The sequence below is a fragment of the Talpa occidentalis genome, unplaced genomic scaffold, assembly GCF_014898055.3.
Source record: "Talpa occidentalis isolate TD23 unplaced genomic scaffold, MPIMG_talOcc4v2.1 talOcc4.15, whole genome shotgun sequence".
Classification (NCBI taxonomy): Eukaryota; Metazoa; Chordata; class Mammalia; order Eulipotyphla; family Talpidae; genus Talpa; species Talpa occidentalis.
In genome coordinates this window covers 25,926,184-25,946,956 of record NW_023601543.1, presented here as the reverse complement: position 1 = coordinate 25,946,956, position 20,773 = coordinate 25,926,184, and the positions used below count along the sequence as shown (strand labels likewise).

Below are 20,773 nucleotides of genomic sequence, written 5' to 3'. Positions count from 1 at the left end.
GGCATATATAAGCAGGATTATAGGTAGGCATTCATGGGTTTGACATTCAGAAGGAAAGTTGGGGCTGGATGTGTAGATGTAACAGCTTCCTCCCTGTACCCTGATATGTCATATTCACCATGACCTCTGCTCCTTGTTCATGCTTCCCCCTCTGCCAGTAGTATCTATTTTCTTATTAATTGAACTATTATATTCCTTCAAGTCCAAGTTCTCCAGGAAGCCATTCCTTAGCACCCAAACCCCGATGAGCTCTTTTTCCTACGAACTGTAATACTTCCAATAGCACTTATGCTCTTAAGTGCTATTCATTTGGCATTTTAACAAACTATTACCATTAACTCCTATTTAGCCCCCACAGTGCAGTGGTTAAATTGTGGAATACAGAGCCAAATTGCCTGAATTAAATCCCAGCTCCACCACTTACTAGGTGTGTGATCTTGTGTAGGTCACTAAAATTTCATATGCCCTAATTTCTTTATCTGTAAAATGGGAATAATAGTACCTACTTATAAGATTGTTGTAAAGTTTAAATGAATTAATAAATGTAAAATGATTAGAACCATTGCCTGGCACACAATGATAAATAAGTACTTACAAATAATTTTTGGGCTAAATTTATATGTATAGTGATTACAAGTACATCAAACTTTTTAGGGACAGGTAATTTGTCTTATTCTTTTTTCTCATAGTGGCTAGCAATCCTAGGTTACTCCACACAAACTTTGGAGATTGGATTGTATTTAAAAACAAGTACTAGGCTGTGGTATGCTGCTAGGGCTCCTATTGCAGGAAAATGAGCCAACGTCACAATACCCCATGCCATGTGGGGTGCTCAGTGGCCACCATTATAATGTTTGGTCCAACTGTTTCCTAAGCAGCTCTCTAATGACAATGGAAAAGTTGCCTTAGACATAGGACAGTTCTACTTAGACATAAACTAGGGTTTTAGAAAGACTCAGAATAGGGAAGTGTTAAGGGAAGTTTTCCCTTTCCATAATGTTGCCAAGGGCACCACTTCCCCTGGGAATTACAGCAAGAGAGCTGATGGAATGTGTAGGATTGGTCAATGGAAGCAAAGGTCACTAATTACTCATGGTTGTGCTCTATGCAGCACCAAGAGAATGACACCTGTACCACCCCCCACCCTTGCCTCCTACATTGATGCCCAGAAAGGGGAAAGGCAGAAGGAAGCAGAGAAGCAGAGAGCGAGGCCTTTCTATTCACCATGTCTCAGGGACATGGAAAGGAATTCCTGTTTAGAAGTCAACAGAGGTGGGCCCTGGTTCTTGAGATTCAATAGTTGTGTGACATTGGGAAGATCATAAGACACTAAACCTCTATATCTTAACTCCCTAATCTGAAAAAAATACATTGGATTTACTTCACTTAGCATAATCCCTTTAAGGTGCAGCCTTGTTGTCACAAATGACAAGATTTCATCTTTTTAATAGCTGAAATAGTATTCGTGTGTGTGTGTGTGTGTGTGTACCACATCTTATATATCTATTTTCCAGTAGAGAGCAGACAGGTGGTTACCAGAGGGGAAGGGGTTTGGAGGTAGGTAAAATGGATTAAGGGGTCAATTCTATAGTGGTGGGTGGAAACTAAACTTCTAGTGACAATCATTACAAAATATATACAGTTGTTGAATAATAATGCTATACACCTGAAACTTACATATTACAATTCCATGTTACTTTAATAATTTTTAAAAACTGGATAATTATCCCGTTTTAACCTAAGTGATAATACTATTGATGAGCAACCAAAGTGCAAAGCATTTAATTCATGTAAAAAGATATGTTATCTTGAAACCTCTCTTAGATTGAGAAGCAAGGTATTGTGCTGTCTAACATGGTAGCCCCTAGTCACATGTGGCTATTGAGCATTTGAAGTGTTATTATTTAGAAATGAGATATGCTACTAAGTATAAAATATAATCCAGTTTCAAAGAGTGTAAAAGATCTCAATAATTTCTCATATGATTATATGGTAAAATTATAATATTTATAATATTTTGGGTATACTGAGTAAAATAAAATATATTCTCAAAATGAATTTGACCTGTTTCTTTTAACTGTGGCTACCATAAAATTTAAAATTACATATAAATCTTGTATTTTTGTCTCACATTATATTTCTATTGGCCAGAGCTGTTCTAGACAGGTACATTCAGGAAGGTCAGAATGGCCAGTTCCCTCCATCTTAGACAACCAAAGTGGCCCACTGCGTTCAGAACAGAAGGACTCTGGAGCTAACACACGACCTGGCAATTCCACTCCTAGGGATCTACCCAAAGGACACAAAAACATGGATTCAAAAGAACACCTGTACACCTATGTTTATTGCAGCACTATTTACAATAGGTAAAGCCTGGAAACAACTCAAATGCCCAAAAATAGATGACTGGATGAAGAAGATGTGGCATATATACACAATGCAATATTATTCAGCAATCAAAAAAGATAAAATCATGCCATTCGCAGCAATGTGGATGGAGCTAGAAGGAATTATGCTCAGTGAAATAAGTCAGAAGGAAAAAGAAAAATACCAGATGGTTTCACTTATAGCAGCAATATAGGGGAACCCAATAAGACATCAGTGTAAAAGAATAATAACAGTACAAAACACAACAAAGCAAAAATAGGCAATTATAAATCAGAGACATCCTGCAGGGGAGGAGGAGGGAGAGGGATCAGAGGGAGGGAAGGAGGAGCACAGGGGACTGAGGTGACGGTGCACGGGTGCATTGGTGAAGGAAACTCTATGGGGACTACACCTGAGGGGGTGGGGGGGAAGCAAATATTGTTCAAAAATGAACAATGATGTAAAAAAATAAAATAAAAAAGAAGGACTCTGGGATACAATTTTCACACACACACACACACACACACACACACACACTGTTTTATGTCCCTTGACCTCCCCTTTCAAATCCATTTTGAAAAGGGGATTTCAAAATCCCCCTTTTGGGATTTTGGGAACAGGAAAGGTTTGACTTTTAGGAGTAGGCGCACATAGGTTAAGGGAAGGAGCTGGGGAACACTGTCTTGCAGCGACAATGATTTACTGCTGAGGAATAGCAAACTAATTGTCATATTACCACACTCTCAACCTTCCAGGGCTAGTAATTAGCTCTTTTGGAGGCTTCTTTTAAAAAATAAAGAAAACGAAAAGATTCCTTCCCAGCAACTAGCGACTTTGTCCTTTTAATTCAATTCAATTCCATTGAGGGTACTTAGATAAAGGGAAAATTTAACACATTAATGACTCTAAGGTTAACAAAGAGACACGCTAGAAATAACTACATTTAGTTCTAATTCCAGGCTTATCTTTGCCTATCAAGATGGCAAGTCCTGGGTTAATCAAAATGTGGCAGTGCATAAACTTTCTTCAAACATCCCATTGGAGCCTTCTGGGCTCAGATTTTATCTGCTTACTGCAGTCCCTGGACTGACTTTATTTTTTTTATTTTTTATTTTTTTAAATAAATTTTATTTTTATATTCCCCATACAATTGCAACCCCCTTATTTGACCCCAATCCCTCCCCTCCCCACCCCCCACCCCCCATAGAGTGTCTCTGGTTCATAGTTTTTTATTGATTTTGATTTTCACTTTCTTATAGTTATTCATTTTCCTGGTCCCTTATTTAAGTTTTCTAGATTCCTGCTATGAGTGAGACCATCCAGTATTTTTCTTTTTCTTTCTGGCTTATTTCGCTGAGCATGATCCCTTCCAGCGCCATCCATGTTGCTGCAAATTGCATGTGTTTATCGTTTTTGAATGCTGAGTAATATTCCATGGTGTATATGGGCCACATCTTTTTGATCCAGTCATCTATTTTTGGGCATTTGGGTTGTTTCCAAAGCTTAGCTATTGTAAACAGTGCTGCTATAAACATAGGGATGCAGGTGCTCTTTGGAATTGATGTTTTTGTGTCCTTTGGGTAAATACCTAGGAGTGGAATTGCTGGATCATATGGAAAAGAATGAAGCTTGACCACTACCTCACACCATATACAAAAATCAACTCAAAATGGATTAAAGAACTAGACATAAGACCAGAAACCATAAAATACATAGAAGGAAATATAGGCAAAACACTACGTGATATGCACATCAAAGACATCTTTACAGACACATCACCCAAAGCAGTGATAGTGAAGACAAAGATAAACAGCTGGGACTACATCAAATTAAAGAGCTTCTGCACAGCAAAAGAGACAATAACAAAAACAAAGAGAAACCCCACTGCCTGGACTGACTTTAAAGACAGACATTGTTAATTGGGCTGGGATTCTAAGAGTCCATCAGTTCTGCCTAGTGAAAATGAGCTCCTTATAGCAATGTTATATGGACCACCAAATCCTTCCTTAACTTGAATTTGGGGCAGAAAGAGGAAAGGGACAAGTTATGAACTAAGGAATAGGAATGTTGTTATGACACAAATTTTAAACCAAATAGCATAAATTTACTAAGCCTCAAGTCAAACTGAACACAGAACTGAACCATGAATTGGATCATGTGTACATATATAATACATATATATTTAATTTACCAACATTGTTTAAACCAGAATCAAACACATATTTTTAATGAACTAGAATATAAAAACATTCCTTTAATTGAACCTGAACTGAGCCAATACTTCATTTGGTTGAGTTCTTGCTAGAGAGGGTCATTTTGGACTTTCTTTTGTCTTCAAAAAAAGTAGTTAAAATTCGCTGGAAGTATCCTATCTTCCATAACCTTTAGTTATTCAGATTGAATGAAGGAATGTGAATCCATCCGCAAGTCCCAGACCCAAGACAGATTAACACAGAATGAAAACAGGGTGGTACTACCATCTCCTAAAAATAGAACAAAGAATTTCAGTCCCACCCAATGGCATTATTCTTTGATCAGATGTACATTAAACCTGCATAAGTCCCTTGCTAATAGCTCAGAAAAAGCTTGGCACTTTATGAAATAAGTCTTCTTAGTGTCTGTAAGGAGGAATTTATGCTAATGAAAAAATATGCATTATCTCTGTCATAAACTTCTGGTTACCTGACTCCCATTCTATGGAAGTTATTGCACAGTTCTGTAAATTAAAAATGACTGATAACAATGGAAAATTATTTTTGTCTATAGACACGCAAATTCTGTCTTATCCAAAATGAAATGAAGTCTTGGAGATGAAACTTAGTCCGAGTCACAAAACTGTGAAACTGGAAAGTGGTGTAGCTGGGCCTTCCAAGGTTAGGTGCAATTCAGGTGTGGCACTGCCATACCCCCTCAAATTGGTTACTCTGTTTATCCTGTGTGTGTGCTACATCCTTACTGCTTCTCACTAGCAAGGGAAGTTTGAAGGAGCAAGAGCAGATCTTGCCTGCCTAGGCCTGGGTTGAATCTATTGTAACTCCTTTCAATTTGACACTCATTTGACAATTTGAATTGACAAAAGCATTCCTAATGCATTCCTCCTATGTCTATAATATCTTAGAAGAATCACAGAGGTTCATATTTTGTAGAAGTGAAATTCTGTAGGTAGCATGTTGGAGATCAATGCTTTGGCATATGTTTAAACTGTGTTAAATTACTTGTGGGTAACCAAATTGGCTACAGTCTGCAAAGAGAATCTACTTCAAGCTGCTGCCACCACAGCATTTTTAACTAATGGGTTATGTGCTTGTGCTGTTTTAAAAATAGGTCCATAAATTCTTTGATACTCCACCCTTCAATATGTAGAGCCTGATTCCCCTCCTCTTGAATGTGGGCTGGACTGACTTAGTAACTGCTTCTAATGAATAGACTAAAATAGAAGTGACTGTGTGTGGCTTTGGAGAGTATATCATAAAAGGCACTGAATCTTCTTCCTTGTTCCCTCCCTGTTGGAAGGACAGTCCTCCCAAAAGCCATCTTGAAAATGGATCCCATAGTCCCAGTTGAGTCTTCAGATGCCTGCAGCCACTACCAATACCTTGCCTGCAACTGAGCCTAAAAGAACCACACACCTTAGCTATTCCAGCATTCCTGGCCCATAGAAATTGCAAGATAATAAATTCTTTTTTTCAGCCATTAAAGTTTGGGGTAATTTGTTTCATAGCAAGACATAAGTAATACAGCTTAGAATCCCTGTAATACCCAGTGATATTTCTGAAAAAGATGTTTAGCTAAGCAATCATTGCCAGAATTTATGAATCCTGACCAGGTATTGCAAAGCCTATTGCTTTGCAAGGCCTTACTTAGAATCTGTGAACCTGTACTAACAATTTCATTTTCAATCCAAGGGCTAAAACCTCGGTCTTCAGAGTTTCAGCAATATGAGGTTGTTTAGATTCTTGTGCTGTTCTATATACTTAACCAAAATGTCACCGACCACAGACATTGTTATCCCTTTAACAATATGCTAAAAGCTTACTAAGCTTCTAGCACCATGCTGGGTAAAATAGGTACTCTTTTGTATCTATCTTGTCATTAACAAACAGTTATTTGAAAATCTACTAGGACCCAGGATCTGTGTTTGGTACTGAGGATTCAAAAATGAACACAATACCTTGCCCTTGAGAGGCTCAGTACTTAAGGTAGTAGACAGGTGAAGACGTACTTTACAACACAGTGTGGTGAATATTATCCCAGAGATATGAGGACATGCTATGATATTATAGAGAATTAAATCATTGTTTCTATTTGTGCTCTTGAAGGATGAATAGGAGTTTTCAAGCAAAGAGTGGTGGGTTACATGGATGGCAATCCAGGTATAGGGAACAGGGTATGCAAGACATGGAGGTGTGAAAGCCCGATTTGCCTTTTCATCATTTAGTTTCTTCTGCCTAAAATTAAAGAGATGCTGTGATATGCACGTTGCTAGCAGTGTGATGCCAGCAGGACAGGCTGATTCCACTTGCCTTACTTTTTGTCCCCACAGGCATTTCAAAGCCAATTAAGTTGGTCAAGCTGCCGCAAACTGATGGAGACAGAAAATGCTTATGCTCTGTGCCCCCGGGTTCTCAAGCTAGAATTTTTCTGGTGAACATTGAGCTCCAGGGGGGCAGACGTATAAGTCTTCCGGACCATATCATTTCCTGAACATGAGGAACTAAAATTGTCTGTGTATGAGTCAAATGAGCTTCTAAACTTGGACCTGCATGACCTCTTGCCTTTTAGAACAGTGTAACTCAAAGTGTGGCTCCTGAACCCTTGCACTGTAGCATAAACCAACACATTGCTGCCTTCATCTATAAAGCCATGCTGGAGGATGTGTTTGGCTTCATGCATAGTTGATTGACATTTTTCTTGCCACAGGCTGATTGTTCATGGGTTGGCAGTGATGCAAAGATCGTGTTTTATAGATTACTCACCATCCACTAAACAAAAACCCTGTATGGCAAATCTCTGTTTCCTCTAAGAGTCTGGCCTATCCTTTCTTCCCCATTATTAGAAAGATGCAATTCATCTTGCTTCCCTTTGGTTTTGACACGTAAGCTGTGCAAAGTCAAGTTGGAAGCTCAAGTGCATCAACTATGATGATACTTTAGGATGGCATGTTTTATTAAATCCTTGTTTCTGATTGTGATTTTCTATATCAAATTTATGTTTGACTTGATTACTTCCTTGACTATGCTTTTGCTGGATGATGCTGAATATAACGACCATGAAGACAATCATGACAATCAACACTACAGCAAGCATGGCAAAACAAGCCAGACTGATCTGCATCCACTTGAGTAGAATCAAGGTTGTGGCTATGTCTCCATGACGCCAAGCAAATTTGACTGTTTAATCTACGAATTGATAGACATGGGGTCATGGAGACACAATGATGTTCACGAGGAACTCATTCCTCTGCATGCAGAGCGATTGGCCTCCATAAATAAAGTCAGCGTGCACAGATAGGAGAAGAGCACTCACCGTCTTGGTCGTTACCTGAGTCAGCTGGAGACTTGCTCCGGCGCATGGGACCGGGGCTCTTAGCTGAACTCTTCTGAGGTGTTGGAGATGCCTTTGGGCCAGCGGTGGCTGATGGGTTTCCCTTCATGACTCGGCATTCTGGAAGCAAAGGACATAGATGATTTAGCAGAGTCAGAAGAGACGGTTTAGATTGTTCCCAGCCCCTGGAAATGGGAATAACCACCACAGGCCAAAGGAACAGTGCAAAAGACAGCACAGTGTCCTCGTTGTTTGTAGGAATACTGGTTCTGGAGAGAGGCTTGGCAGAAATTGTCATAAATCACCTTGGCTAAAGGAGGTGCTTAAATCCCTGGATTATGGGCACAGGGAAAGGAATTGAAAAGCAGGTCGGGTAGGTAATTTAATAGTCAACTCAATCATTTGTGGACAACCCAGTCATGTCTCTGAATAACACCCATTGACATGATGTTTCATTAATTTCTTTAGAGAAGGGATTGACAGCCAAATAGATGAAGCCTCCATGAGGAATTTAAAGGGGGAGGGAGGGCCAGTGGAGCAGTGCGTTGAGCACAGTGCTGTGAAGCTGTCTGCAGCCTCTGCAGTGTGGGTTCGATTCCCAGGTGGCCAGGGAGCTACCCACATACCCACATGGTGCAGCAGACCTCTCCTGTCTCGCCTGCTGCTCCCCTCAGCAGTGCTTTTGGTCTGTCTGCCTGTTCTGCTCCCAGCTCTGTCTCTGGTGAATCTTCTTACCCTCCCAAGCCTCTGGCCTGTACCCCAGCTCTTGTATAAATAAATCTTTAAAAAAAAATAAAGGGGGGGAGCTACCATTTATTGTTCATTATATGCCACATATTGTAATAAGCATGTTAGGGACTTCATGTTCATTTTATCTGAATAAGCATTATCACCACGACTGCCATCTTGTATTCACAGAGTGCTTTCCGATTTTCAGTGCATGTTATCGTAATTCCATATGCCAATTTAATGACTAAATGGACCAGTAGTGACTGTCATTTGGAAATTATGAAGGCTCATGGTGGGTAGGACAGTCTGCCAAATGTCCCTGCTACTTGCCCTCATCCCAGACTTGACACATTGAAAGCTCCATTCCTAGCAGGCCACTCAGTACCCCTACTCTGGTGTTTTTAGGCACTGAGGGTGCTAACTTCATTAGGAAGATCAACACACTCATTCTGCTGATGAGAATACAAAGATCTTAGCCTCTTGCTTAGGGAAACAAAGGGAGAAAATAGCAGAACAAACACCAAGGTAAAGGCAGTCTTTGGACACCTCCGTGTTTCCTCCTACTTAAAGCTACATTGAAATATCAATTACCTAGAAAAGTTAGGAAATCTTTTCTGGCAAGTTGAGTTTTTCTTGTTCTACTTGACAAATTCTGGTGATCACTGTGTACAGCTGGAGATGTAGAAAGTACAGGAAATTGGACATAGCCTAGGATTTGTTTGACTCTTATAGTCAATTGCCTCTTCTCAAAAGGACCACAGCAGAAAAGCCACCTCATTCAGAATCCTTGTCTCCGGAGTGTTTATAAAGTCTATATTAGTACAACTCTGTATTTTTCCACTTTCCCTCCTCATAAGTGGGACATAAGTTTTGAATGTGTCTTTCCATTAGGATCATATCCTAACTGTGTTGCTGTGTGAGCTAATTCACAGTAGCTTATACCTGGAGCTTGGACTTTCCCAGAAGGAGATGGGTAGATGTTCACCTCCTTCCTGAGATTAACAACCTGCTGGAATCTTGAGTCACAAAACAGGGGAAGGGGCACCAAGCCAGGAGGTGGGGAAAGGGAAAAGAGTTGACACTAGGAATACAGTGGAAAATATTTCTAAAGTGGAACCACTGTGGAGGATGTTGACTAGAGAAAAATGCACACATGCAACATCCAAGTTCTGGTTCCAGATGTTCCTCCCTGTGGTGTGATTGTGCCACAACATGTGGCATAAGAAATATGGTCACTATTGGAGTCAATAATGAATTTTATTGAGTTTGGAGGCTGGGCATCTGGTACAACCAATCAACCTTTCGCTTAGTGACTCATGTATACAAATATGCAGGAGAAAGACTAACAAACAAATGTTATTTGCCTTTGAGAGACCATGAATGAATGTTCTCTAGCCCATAGGAGCACCACTGGAAAAAGAGCTCGGTGTCTCAAATCCTAAGGAATAGAAGGGGGGAGGACAATGGATCAATAAAACCCAGTTACTGGGCCTCCCTGCTGGTGCAAGGGGTTAAGTCTAAGCACTAAGAAGCTCTCTGCAGCCACTGCAGCACGAGTTCGATCCCCGGCCAGGGAGATACCCTTATGGAACAGCAGACCTCTCCTGACTCACCCGCTGCTCCCCTCAGCAGTGTATTTCTGTCAATCTGCCTGTTCTGCTCCCCACTCTGTCTCTGGTGAATCCTCTCACCCCTGCACCTCTGGCCTACACCCCAGCTCTTGTATGCATAAATAAATGAATCTTTTTTTTAAAAGTAAAATAAAACCCAGTTACTACTGACCGTTTTCATCCAGAGAGAAGTCATCCTGAGCATAACGAAATTTTTCAGGACCACAGGCAATAAACACATCATCATCGCCAAAGAAATCATGGAGGCAGGTTACCTATGGAGGAAGCAGAAACATTCAATGGCCTTGTGAGTATGAGCTTCATATCATGTTGGCGAGGGTATAAATCTTTACACCTGAGCCATCTCCTCTAGTCTGAGCATTCTCCTTTACTCAAAATACCTGAGTCAAGGTCTCTGCTGTGGGCACTAGCAGGAAAGGGATCCAGTGTCACAGTGTTCCATATCCCCTGTGTTGAGTTTTGATTCCACTGCATCAAGAGTAACTTCAAGATCATGTTAAAATGGAATGGCCCCCTCTGAATAAGAGTCAGTCAACAGATGATCCTACAAATGCCACCTTTTCTCAAGACAGCTTCAAAGACAGCGTGCTCTTAGCTCAGCTCTGGGCCAATGAGGCTAGCCCGAGGTAAAGGAGAAAGATCTGCCAGCCAAGGGTAGATAAACTCTGGTTGACTGAGGGGTGGAAGTTCCTTTCCTCATCTTCATGAGTTTTAAAAGAAGGACAGCAGTTCTTAATTGCTTTAGACCCACAGAAATTTCACTTCTGCTGAAAGTGGGCCAAGAGTCTGGAGTTTGCCCAGAATACAGTTCTTCCCTGAGGAATCAGGAGGGGGAAATAAACTGTCTTGATCACTGAAAACTTAATCAAGAACAATGGTTCCCCATAGGCTTGAGACTGTGCTAGTAAAGTCATGTTCCCAGGATCCTTTCTGCACTCCAGTGCCCTCTGCATTGCTGCTCCTCCACAATAGAGTCTCCCCAAACTTTTCTGCACTAGGAAATGAGGATCCCTGGGAAAGTATGCTGCTCCCTGCAGTCTCCCCACATCTCAGTTTTCCTAATTATATCTGATAATTAGTCCAGCACATCAGGGAAACCCCAGGAGAAATTATAGAGTCAAAACATTTTTATCCCAATCCTTAGCTTGAAAGTATTCAAAGCTTCTAATTGTTCTAAGCTAGCTATTCAAACTGCCAGAAACGACTTTTGAAAAACACAGTACTCACAAGCCAACAACAGCTTGCTGGGCACGGAGAGTAATGTGTTATGTTTGAGACATGTTTATATGAATAGTATCATCCCCCACCCAGGGTCTATTCAATCTCTGTTCCCCCGGTCAAGATGATTGCAAGTTTTAAAGAAAGCAAGAGCTGCTTAAAGATTACCCTATTGTCTCAGTCCCCCAATCATCCAAGAGCTACCCAGAGACTTGGAAGACTGCCAGAGTAGCTCCTATGAAGCCTCTTCTTAGCCTTGGGTCCTGATCTCATCAAATGGCCGACATCCTTCTCCAGTCCACTTGTCCCTCACCCGTTCATTCCACAACCATATAATGACAGTCAGAGCTACTGAAACTGGATCCCCATGGCACAAGCAGCAGGGCATGACCAGCTTTGTTGGCACCACCTGCCTCAGTGTGTATGGTCTAAAGGCCAGCCAGTGTGGCTGCTCTAAAAACTGCCCACCACTCTCAGTGTAAGAGGCCCATGGAGTGCCAGGACATCAGGTGGGCTCCCAGCAGACTCACCCTGCAGCAGCTGGGACCTGCATCCCAACGTTGCTGCAGGCCCTCCTCTCCTTTGCATTGTTACACCCAGCCCCAGTGAAGGGCCACCAGGTGCCGTGTGCCTCCAGCCCCACTGAGGCCAGCTCTGACCATGGCTCCTCAGAGCCCACCTGCCCATGAATCTGCCTGGCCTCAGGGGAGGTCTAGTCTGTGCAGGTGCCAGGCTTTTCCCTTTTGCATTTGGTGCCTGGATTGTAAACAGACCAACAAGGTCTGAGCTCAACAGACCAATCAGGTGTGAGTTGAGTTTGTGAGTTAATTATTCAGATTGAAAAATGCTTAAAGGAGGAATGTAGAGGATCCAAATAAGGGATCTGGGTAAAAAAGTAATTATAATAAAGTGAAAATCAAAATCAACAAGCAACTATAAACCAGAGACATTCCGCAGGGGCAGGGGAGAAGGGAGTAGGATCAAAACAGGAGTAGGAAGAGCACAAGGGACTACCGTGATGGTTCACAGGTGAACTGGTGGTGGGAATTTCACAGGGCCTATAAGCAAGAAGAGAAAACATACATTGTACAAAAATGAAGAACGATGTAAAAAATATATAAAATAAAAGATATAATAAAAAAAGAAAGAAAAATGGGTTGGTGTGGGATAGCTGGTGATGCTTAGAACTAAAAATGGTCAAATCAGGTTTGTAGGTTGGGGGATCCTGAAAGAGGATATAAGACATTCTGCTCCTGGCCTCTGAAGAAAGTGTTCAGTAGCCAGCCTCTGAAGAAGAGAAGCATGGAGCACAGACTTCTGAAGGATTCACCAGAACTTCATAGACCTGCAAATGTCCATAGTCCTTTGCAGAGACCTGGCTGCTGCACCTGCCTTTGGACCTGCCTCTGACATTGCCTGCAAGGAGCACCACTGGACTAAAGCCTGGAGTCTCAAAGAGTTGTTAATTATTATATTCATACCAATAGCTCATAACGTACCATTAACACTGGTGTGCCTGAAACCACCTCCTGGTGATTGGTGGTGAATGGCACTACTGGCCAGTGTTGTCCAGCACCACTGACAGTGCCATCTACTGTTTTTGATTGTGTCGTTCAACACCACCTCTCAGAGCTGTTGCCTCCATTGCTGTCTAGTTCACCATCCAGTGCTGTCCAGCCCAGCCTTCAGACTGTTGCTATGGGTTGCTGTGGTATCACCTCAGCAACCCCACCTGTGAGCACCTCCCTCCAGTTGCTACTGTGAGTTGGATCCTGGCCCACTGCTTGCCAGTGTGCCACCAGCTCCTGGCCATTGTCAACTGGATAGCACAACCTTGAATGAGCAGTCTTTGTTTAGGACAAGTGAGCACTGTGGACATTGTCTGGGGTGACACAGCCAGCCACCTGTGGCCTTAGAAACTCTTACCCTTTCTCCAAACTCCTGTTTGTTAAAGTAAACCCCATTGTTGTTGGACCCTGAGCTGAGGGGTCTCGCAACTGAGTGCACGGGTGAAAACCCACATTGACCTGTCCCCGACCTTGGCAGTGTTTCTCGGTATTGTTTTAGTACCTCTTTTAGTACTCTTGTACTCCCAGTGACTGAATGCTTACTCTGTGACTCTTAGCACTTTGATAAGTACTTCCAAGTCTCTCATCTCATTTTGTTCTCCCACAAATCCTAGAAGTCAGTATTATTTCCAACACTATTTTATAGATGAGAAAATTGAGACCAGAGGCGATTAGTAAATTACTCAGGTGGAAAGCGATGAAGCCAAACAGATACAAATCTATCCGAGTCTCTGCCTGTGCTTTTGACTCCTCAGTAATATAAAGTGGTTTTGTATTCTTCTGGCACTGGGGAGGCAAAGACGAACAAGACTCAGGAAATGACTTCATCGAGTTCAAGATTGGAAGGACTGAGCTACACTGAAAATGAGCACTTCAATTTTGAGTCTAGCACTAGGATGGAGAATCTGCAGGTGCCGTGGGATTTACTGAGTACCACAGCCAAGTGACCCAGTCACTGCCTGGCACTATTAATTCAATAATCATCCTGTGTATCGTCTAAGTATCAGGTTCAATTGTAACAGGGTGGTCCCCAGGGAAAAGGGAGGATCCAGGTTCCCTGCCCCACCCAAGGAAGGGTGGAGCTGAGCAGGGAGGAGATGCTGGAGAGAAGACTGGGTGAAGGAAGGAGAGCAAGGAGACCTGGAGGAGGCACATGGAGCAGAGAGACGTGTGAAGAAGCTGCATTTGTGTTTTGGCCTTGAACTGTACCAGGAACTTGGTGGACATGGAAGGAGACATTTGAAACAGATGTGGGTGAGAGACCCATAGGGAAGTTGACCATGGCAGCCTTTATCTTGATTTTGATAATTTTGCCCCTTTAGTCCCAGCCTTGCCTGACCCTCCTAACCCTTTTTCTATGGGTCCCCATCAGAAGGTGCCTTAGACTTGTGGCGAGATTTTGGGCCTTCGTGGTCCTCCTTTGTGCCAACACTGTTTGGGCATTTAGCCATGAGGGGATGGGTGACTGTGGGTGCTTGATTTGGAAACTATACTCTTTCTTTTTCTCTTCTCTGTATCACACACTAATTGTATTAAAGCTCCTTTCCACGAAAGGTTTTACACACTAGAGTATGTTTTATCTTCACGTGGCAGACAGCAGAACCGATTTAGAGCAGACAGGTTTGGGTGTCCTGGGGTGCCCCTCTCTCTGCCCAGTTACACAATGACAGAGGCCACATGATTTTGAACCCTGCTGCTGTAGACTCCCCCTGACATCATGGACCTTAACTCAATAAAACCTAGAGCCCCCTATCTTTGATACATTATGTGTCTCTGAATTGTTTATCCCCTGCCACCTCCTTGACCCAGAAGGCCTCGGCCCTGCCCTAGTGCTTGAGGCTGCCCCTGCCCCTGATTGGCGCCATCAGTTTTAGTCATGGGTGAGGGAAGCCTTGCCCTCTGGCATCCCTCCACCTTATTCTTTAAGATTTTGTGCTTTGTTTCAAGATCTGCCTGTATTTTCATGAGCACTCACCCAGGCCTTCTATTAGATCACAGGTTTCCTTTGTATCTTTCCATGTTTCCCCATATGCTGTTTCTCACACAGTGAGAATTTAGCCAGGGCTATTTTCTGCCTCAACTGAAGGTAAAGAAATTAAAAAGGAGGCTTTGTAAGGCTATACAAAGGCAGAAAAGTGGGAACAAGAAAGTAGATGTGGCAGACAGCAGAAACTAGCTTTCAAAGGTTTTGAAAGGTGACGCAAATACAGAAATTTAGGAGCAAGAAAGAAGCAATGACTACAAGCTCAGAAGTTTATTCTTTGCATAACTTCACTAATTCACTTGAAAACGTAGATGGAATGGTGATTTTTTTTAAAAGGAAATCCTAAATAATCAAATTAGTTCAACAAGAAATGGAAAGTCTCAATCAACTATTTTTTTTTTTTTTTTTAATAGAGGCATGCTTTATTTATTTGTTTGCTGGTTTCTTTTGTTTTGTTTTGTTTATACATGCACTGGGTATAGTCAGAAGCGCGGGAGGGCGAGAGAATTCACCAGAGCCAGAGCGGGGAGCAGAGCAGGCAGAAGGACCGAAGTACACTGCTGAGGGGAGCAGCGGGTGGCAGGAGAGGTCTGCGCGCCATGTGGGACCCTCCTCTGGTGGCCGGGGAGCAGCCGGGGATCGAACCGGCGCCGCAGAGGCCGCGCGCAGCTTCGCAACCCAGCGCTCAACCGCTGCGCCACCGGGGAGGCCCTCAATCAACTATTAACCACAAAAAGAATTTAGTCAATACTTCAAACAGCAGCAGAGCATTCATTTTGGAGGTATTTGTGGAAAATGCTTCCCAAGAAGAAAAACCAAAAGCTCGAAAGCAGTGACAGGCCATGAGATCCTATTGTAGGAATACAAAGCTTTCACAGATGGCTCTAGGGGTTGCTGTTACAGTGCCCCACCCTCTTCCAACTCCCCCCCCAATCCTCTCTGCCCCCTGCCCAGACTTTGGGAAAAGCCTTTGGATAACCCCTCCTTTGGGGAGCTTCTGAGAAAGGCAGAGCCCCCTTTGCTTCTGGCAAGCTCACCGCGGTGTGGCTGGCTTCAAACACACTCATTTTGCAATCCAGCTGTTCAGCATCAGGTTTCTTGTGTGATCCCATCCCACATTTTACTAGCTCCGAAATGTAGACAAATTCACATTGTGCGTGTGCACCCCCGGTTTTCCCAAATGCCTTGGATATTGAGACATGATAATCCTCCCCCTCCCCTTTGTTACAGGGTTGGGAAAACAGAAAGCTCTCTAAAATATGAGGAGCCCAAATCTCAGCTGGCTCGTGGCAGAGTTGAGACGAGTCCTCATTAACTCGGGACAACACTATTCAATTGCCTGAGAAAGCATGCCCTCCGAAAGGCCTGATTTCAAAAGCTGGTAGGGAACTGTAGGGTAAATGAAGATTGTGCAGGCTTTTCTTGCCCGCTGGCCTCTGTGATGCTGCCCTTATAGGCTCAGCCTTCAGGCTCAGGTGTGCCCACTCACACATGCCCACACCATTCTCCAGGTATCCACCATCAGGCATGTGCGCCCCAAGCCCACGCTCCCAAGCGCCTCCTGCATCCAAGCCCACAGGTGATAGCCACAGAGGCCAGTGGTGCAAAATCCTGAGCAATCTTCATTTACCCTACAGGAGCCTCGACTGGAGAGTGCCCATTTGTCCTAATCAATAACTAGTATGCTTTAGAATATTTTATTGGATTGAAAAAAGAAAGCATCTTTATGGATGATCTTTCTACTCGACGGACCAAAAAAACTATTCATTGCTCTAAATGGCAACTAGGTATACAGTAAATTTGAACTCGGAGGAGGAAGAGATGGAGAGAGGGAAAAAAAGAGGAAGAAGGAAAACAGAGAACGGAGCGTAATTGTAGGGTAAGGAAAAATGTCAGGCTTTTCTGCCCTCCCGCCATCAGGATAGATGATGGGTCCTTGCTGTCCTGAATGCATGCCTGATGGCGGGCACCTGGAGTAGGCTGTGGGCATAGGCAGATGGGATTCACCTGGGCTAAGACCGGCCTTTTAAGGGTGGCGTCATGGAGATGCCAGCAGCAGCAGAAGCCAAGAACGAACGGAAGCTGAAAGAAGAAGAGAAGCAGAGAGAAGGCTGGAGAGCCCAGACAGAGTGAAGATTTGCTGGGGGCTGGGAGGCCTGCCAGCCTCCCGGCCCCCCAGCACCCCTGCCTGCTGTGTACACCTGGTAATCCCAATAAAAGACCTGCAAAAAACCACTGAGGACTCTGACTCCTCCTTTACCCGGTCTGCATGGGATCAGAAAACCTGCACTGTGGTCCATTTCTGACCCTACAGTAATGAATCATTTTCAAGTGAAAATCACACTCATATATTCTTTATAAAATTCCATGGAGATAATAAGACACAAAGTCTACCTTAGCTTATACTGCAAATATATAATTTTGCAAATTAGTTACTTGAGAACAAATTTCCATCATGAGGTGGCAACAGAAGTGGTAAAAATAATAATCAGTATACCACGTATAGCATCCTCAGAGATTAAGGGTCTTGCTAACGTCAGCTTTTATATGAGTCATATGGGGATTTAAGTCAGTGAAGAGAATACTAAGGCATGACACCTGTCTTTGTAATTAATCAACTGCCAGCACAAGATCAATAAAAGCAACTCATTAACATTGAACAATTAACTCAACATTCTCCCTTTAATAAAACACTACATGGTCTCCCTGGTGGTATAAGGGGCTTAAGTCGCAGCACTATGAAATTATTGGCAGCCACTGCAGCACAAGTTCAATCCCCAGCCAGGGAGCTACCCACATGGTGCAGCAGACCTCTCCTGTCTTGCCCGCTGCTCCCCTCAGCAGTGTGTTTCGGTAGATCTGCCTGTTCTGCTCCCCACTCTGTCTCTGGTGAATCCTCTCTCTCACACACACACCCCCACATTTCTGGCCTATACCCCAGCTCTTGTATGCATAAATAAATAAATCTTTAAAAAATAAAATACTGCAGCAGGTATTGTGGGAAGGGAAGCTAGCTTGGACGTGCATTAGCGTGAACAATAGGTTATGTGGATGGTCCAGTGGCTTCAATGTCCAACTACAAATGTGGAAATGGACACAACAAATCACTCGTGAGAGCAGTTTGAGTCTATTAGCCACAAATGGAAAATTCACTTTGTGGCTTAAGAGTGATTAGATTCTCCATCCACACTTACAGATACTAGCAGTTAGTTCTCACATGTGCCTGCTGCCCGAGGATTCTATATTTCACTATCTAGTTGTTCTGAAAGAAATGTCATCTTGGGAAATAAGGTCTTGCCTGTATATCTATGAGAGTCACTGGCAGCATTTAAAATATTTTCATTGAGAATTCAATTCCACTAATATTTATTCATTAAGTATTTTACTGTGTCTAAGGAATTGTGTGAGACACACAGAAACGTACAATAAACTGCCTCTATCTTCAGAGTTGACAACATAATAAGCAATTCGGAACTACACATAAAATTGGAATACAAGGCAGACTGTTGTTTGAACTATTGTAGAAGCACAAAGAGCTCGTACAGAAGACAAAGAGAACAATTCTGCTGAGGAGAATGGGGAAGGCTGCACAGAGGTGCCACAAAATCTGAGTCTTGAAGGACGTGTAGGATATAGGTTGATAAAGGAGAAAAGGGTATTGCAGGCAGAAGGAACTATATAAATAAAGGCAGAGAAGAAGAAAAGTGCCTTTCACTTAACTCTGGGAAAGAAGGGCTGTGTCTGACCGACCAATCACAGAGACTCCAACTCTCCAGAGCACAATCGCCCAGACCCATCTGCCAGCTGCACAGACAAAACATATAGTTGCCTACTGGTGGAATTCAGGGTGAAGAGAAGGGCAGAGCGTGTCCCAGGGGAGAGGAGTGGCCCCAGTGGTGAAGAGGAGGGAAGCAAACCACACTGATTAACCAGCTCTGCCAACAGCATGTCCTGCCCATAAAGAGTGCCTGGCAAGCTTCGCAAATGAGTGAATGATTCAGTAAACATTACAGATGAGGATTTTTCTAGAAGTTACTCCTACTCTCATTCTGGAACATTTCCTGCCAGCAAGCCCTGGAATGGCTCCAGTCAGAGGTTGGCACAGGACTGGCTGGGTGAGCCGAGACAATGATTCTGAGACAACCGGGCTTTCTAATCAAAACTTGTTTTCCTAGACTTATCCTTGTGGCTTTTGCATGACAACATTTTTGCCTAGGGCAAACAGCTCCTTGCTACTGCAATGTCTCTATTAGCATAAATCTCTTTATTCAACACCTCAAACTTTCCAAAAATCTCTGGTGAAATCATCACAATGCCACCTACACTTACAAAATATTTTTATTGTTTTCAAAATATTTCCATATTTATAGATTATTACATCCCCTCCACATCTCCAATTGTCTTTCAACCCAATCCGATCAGATTTTCATCCCCAACACACCACCAAGGCTGCTCTTGTCAAGGTCAATAAGGACTTCCATGTTGTCACATCCAGTCATCCAATTGTGACGTCACTTCTCTTACCTCATCTTACCTCAGCACCGGGTGTAAGTTGAGCAAGACTTCCTTCTTAAACACTTGCCCCTCTTGGCTTCTTTTTTTTTTTTTTTCACTTTTTTTTTTTTTAATGTAGAAGAACTGGGTGTGTAGACCAGAGGTGCGGAGGATGAGAGGATTCACCAGAGACAGAGTAAGGAGTAGAACACCACTGTCTTCTGGATTTCCTCCTACTCAATCTACTTTGCTAGATTCTGTTCCTCCGGCAGACTGGTAGCTCCGTTCTCAGACCTCTTCTTCATTTACATTTATTTATGATGTCCACACGCAGTCACAAGGCTTTACACACAGTGAGAACTCACACACCTTTATCTCTAGGACATTCTTCCTGAATTCTAGACTCATATATCAACTGCCCATTGGATATCTCCATTGGGGATCTGATAGGCACCCGCAATTTAATATGTCCAAGACTACATTCTTATTTGTCCCTCTCCAAATCCTACTTGCCTCTAGCTTCCCTCATCTCACTAAATGGTACCATAATTTCCCTCTTTGTACAAACCAGAAAACTTGGAATCATTTTTACTGAGTCACCCCCTTCCTCTGTGGATCTCCTCATCTACGATATACTAAATAGTCTTATAATGGGTCTCCCCACACTTGACTGCACCCACCCCCTGCACTCATGCTGCTCTCCTCACTGTACTCATGATAATCCTTAACAATTAATTTAACTTAGTTTTTAAAATAAATTTATTTATTTTTTAATTGAGGTAACATTAGAATCCCTCACCCATCAAGTATCACCACTGTAGGGCCTGAACTACCAAATCACCCATCACCCATGGTGCTTCCTTCCCTCTGTTCTTACCTCTCCCTCGCCCCCCACTCCCGAAATGTAATCCACAATTTTAATCAGGCATATTACTCTTCTACCTAAAATCCTCCAAGTCATGCCTATTCTGTATAGAATAAAATCCAAACCTTTTATATAGGCTCTGTATTATCCAGTGTCTTATACCACATATGCTGGCCAGCTCCAGTCTCGCTGACCTTCTTTCTGGTCCTCAAGTACATCACGACACTTCTTGTTTATGAACCTTCGCTCTCACAGCTACCTCTACCTAGAAGGTATTCAGCAGACTCTCCTGTCTCACCTGCTGCTCCCCTCAGCAGTATATTTCAGTAAATCGGCCTGTTCTGCTCCCCACTCTGTCTCTGGTGAATCCTCT

At 42.9% G+C, this 20,773-nt stretch overlaps 1 protein-coding gene across 1 annotated transcript in view; it reads right to left on the bottom strand.

The window, feature by feature from the left end:
* DCX (doublecortin) overlaps window positions 1–20,773 on the bottom strand; it is a 115,208-nt gene that overhangs the window by 25,137 nt on the left and 69,298 nt on the right. Inside the window, exons 4-5 of the mRNA XM_037512933.2 lie at window positions 10,423–10,525; window positions 7,909–8,031 (exon numbers count right to left, since the gene is read on the bottom strand). Coding sequence (XP_037368830.1) covers window positions 7,909–8,031; window positions 10,423–10,525 — 226 coding nt within the window. The remainder of the gene's footprint in view (window positions 1–7,908; window positions 8,032–10,422; window positions 10,526–20,773) is intronic.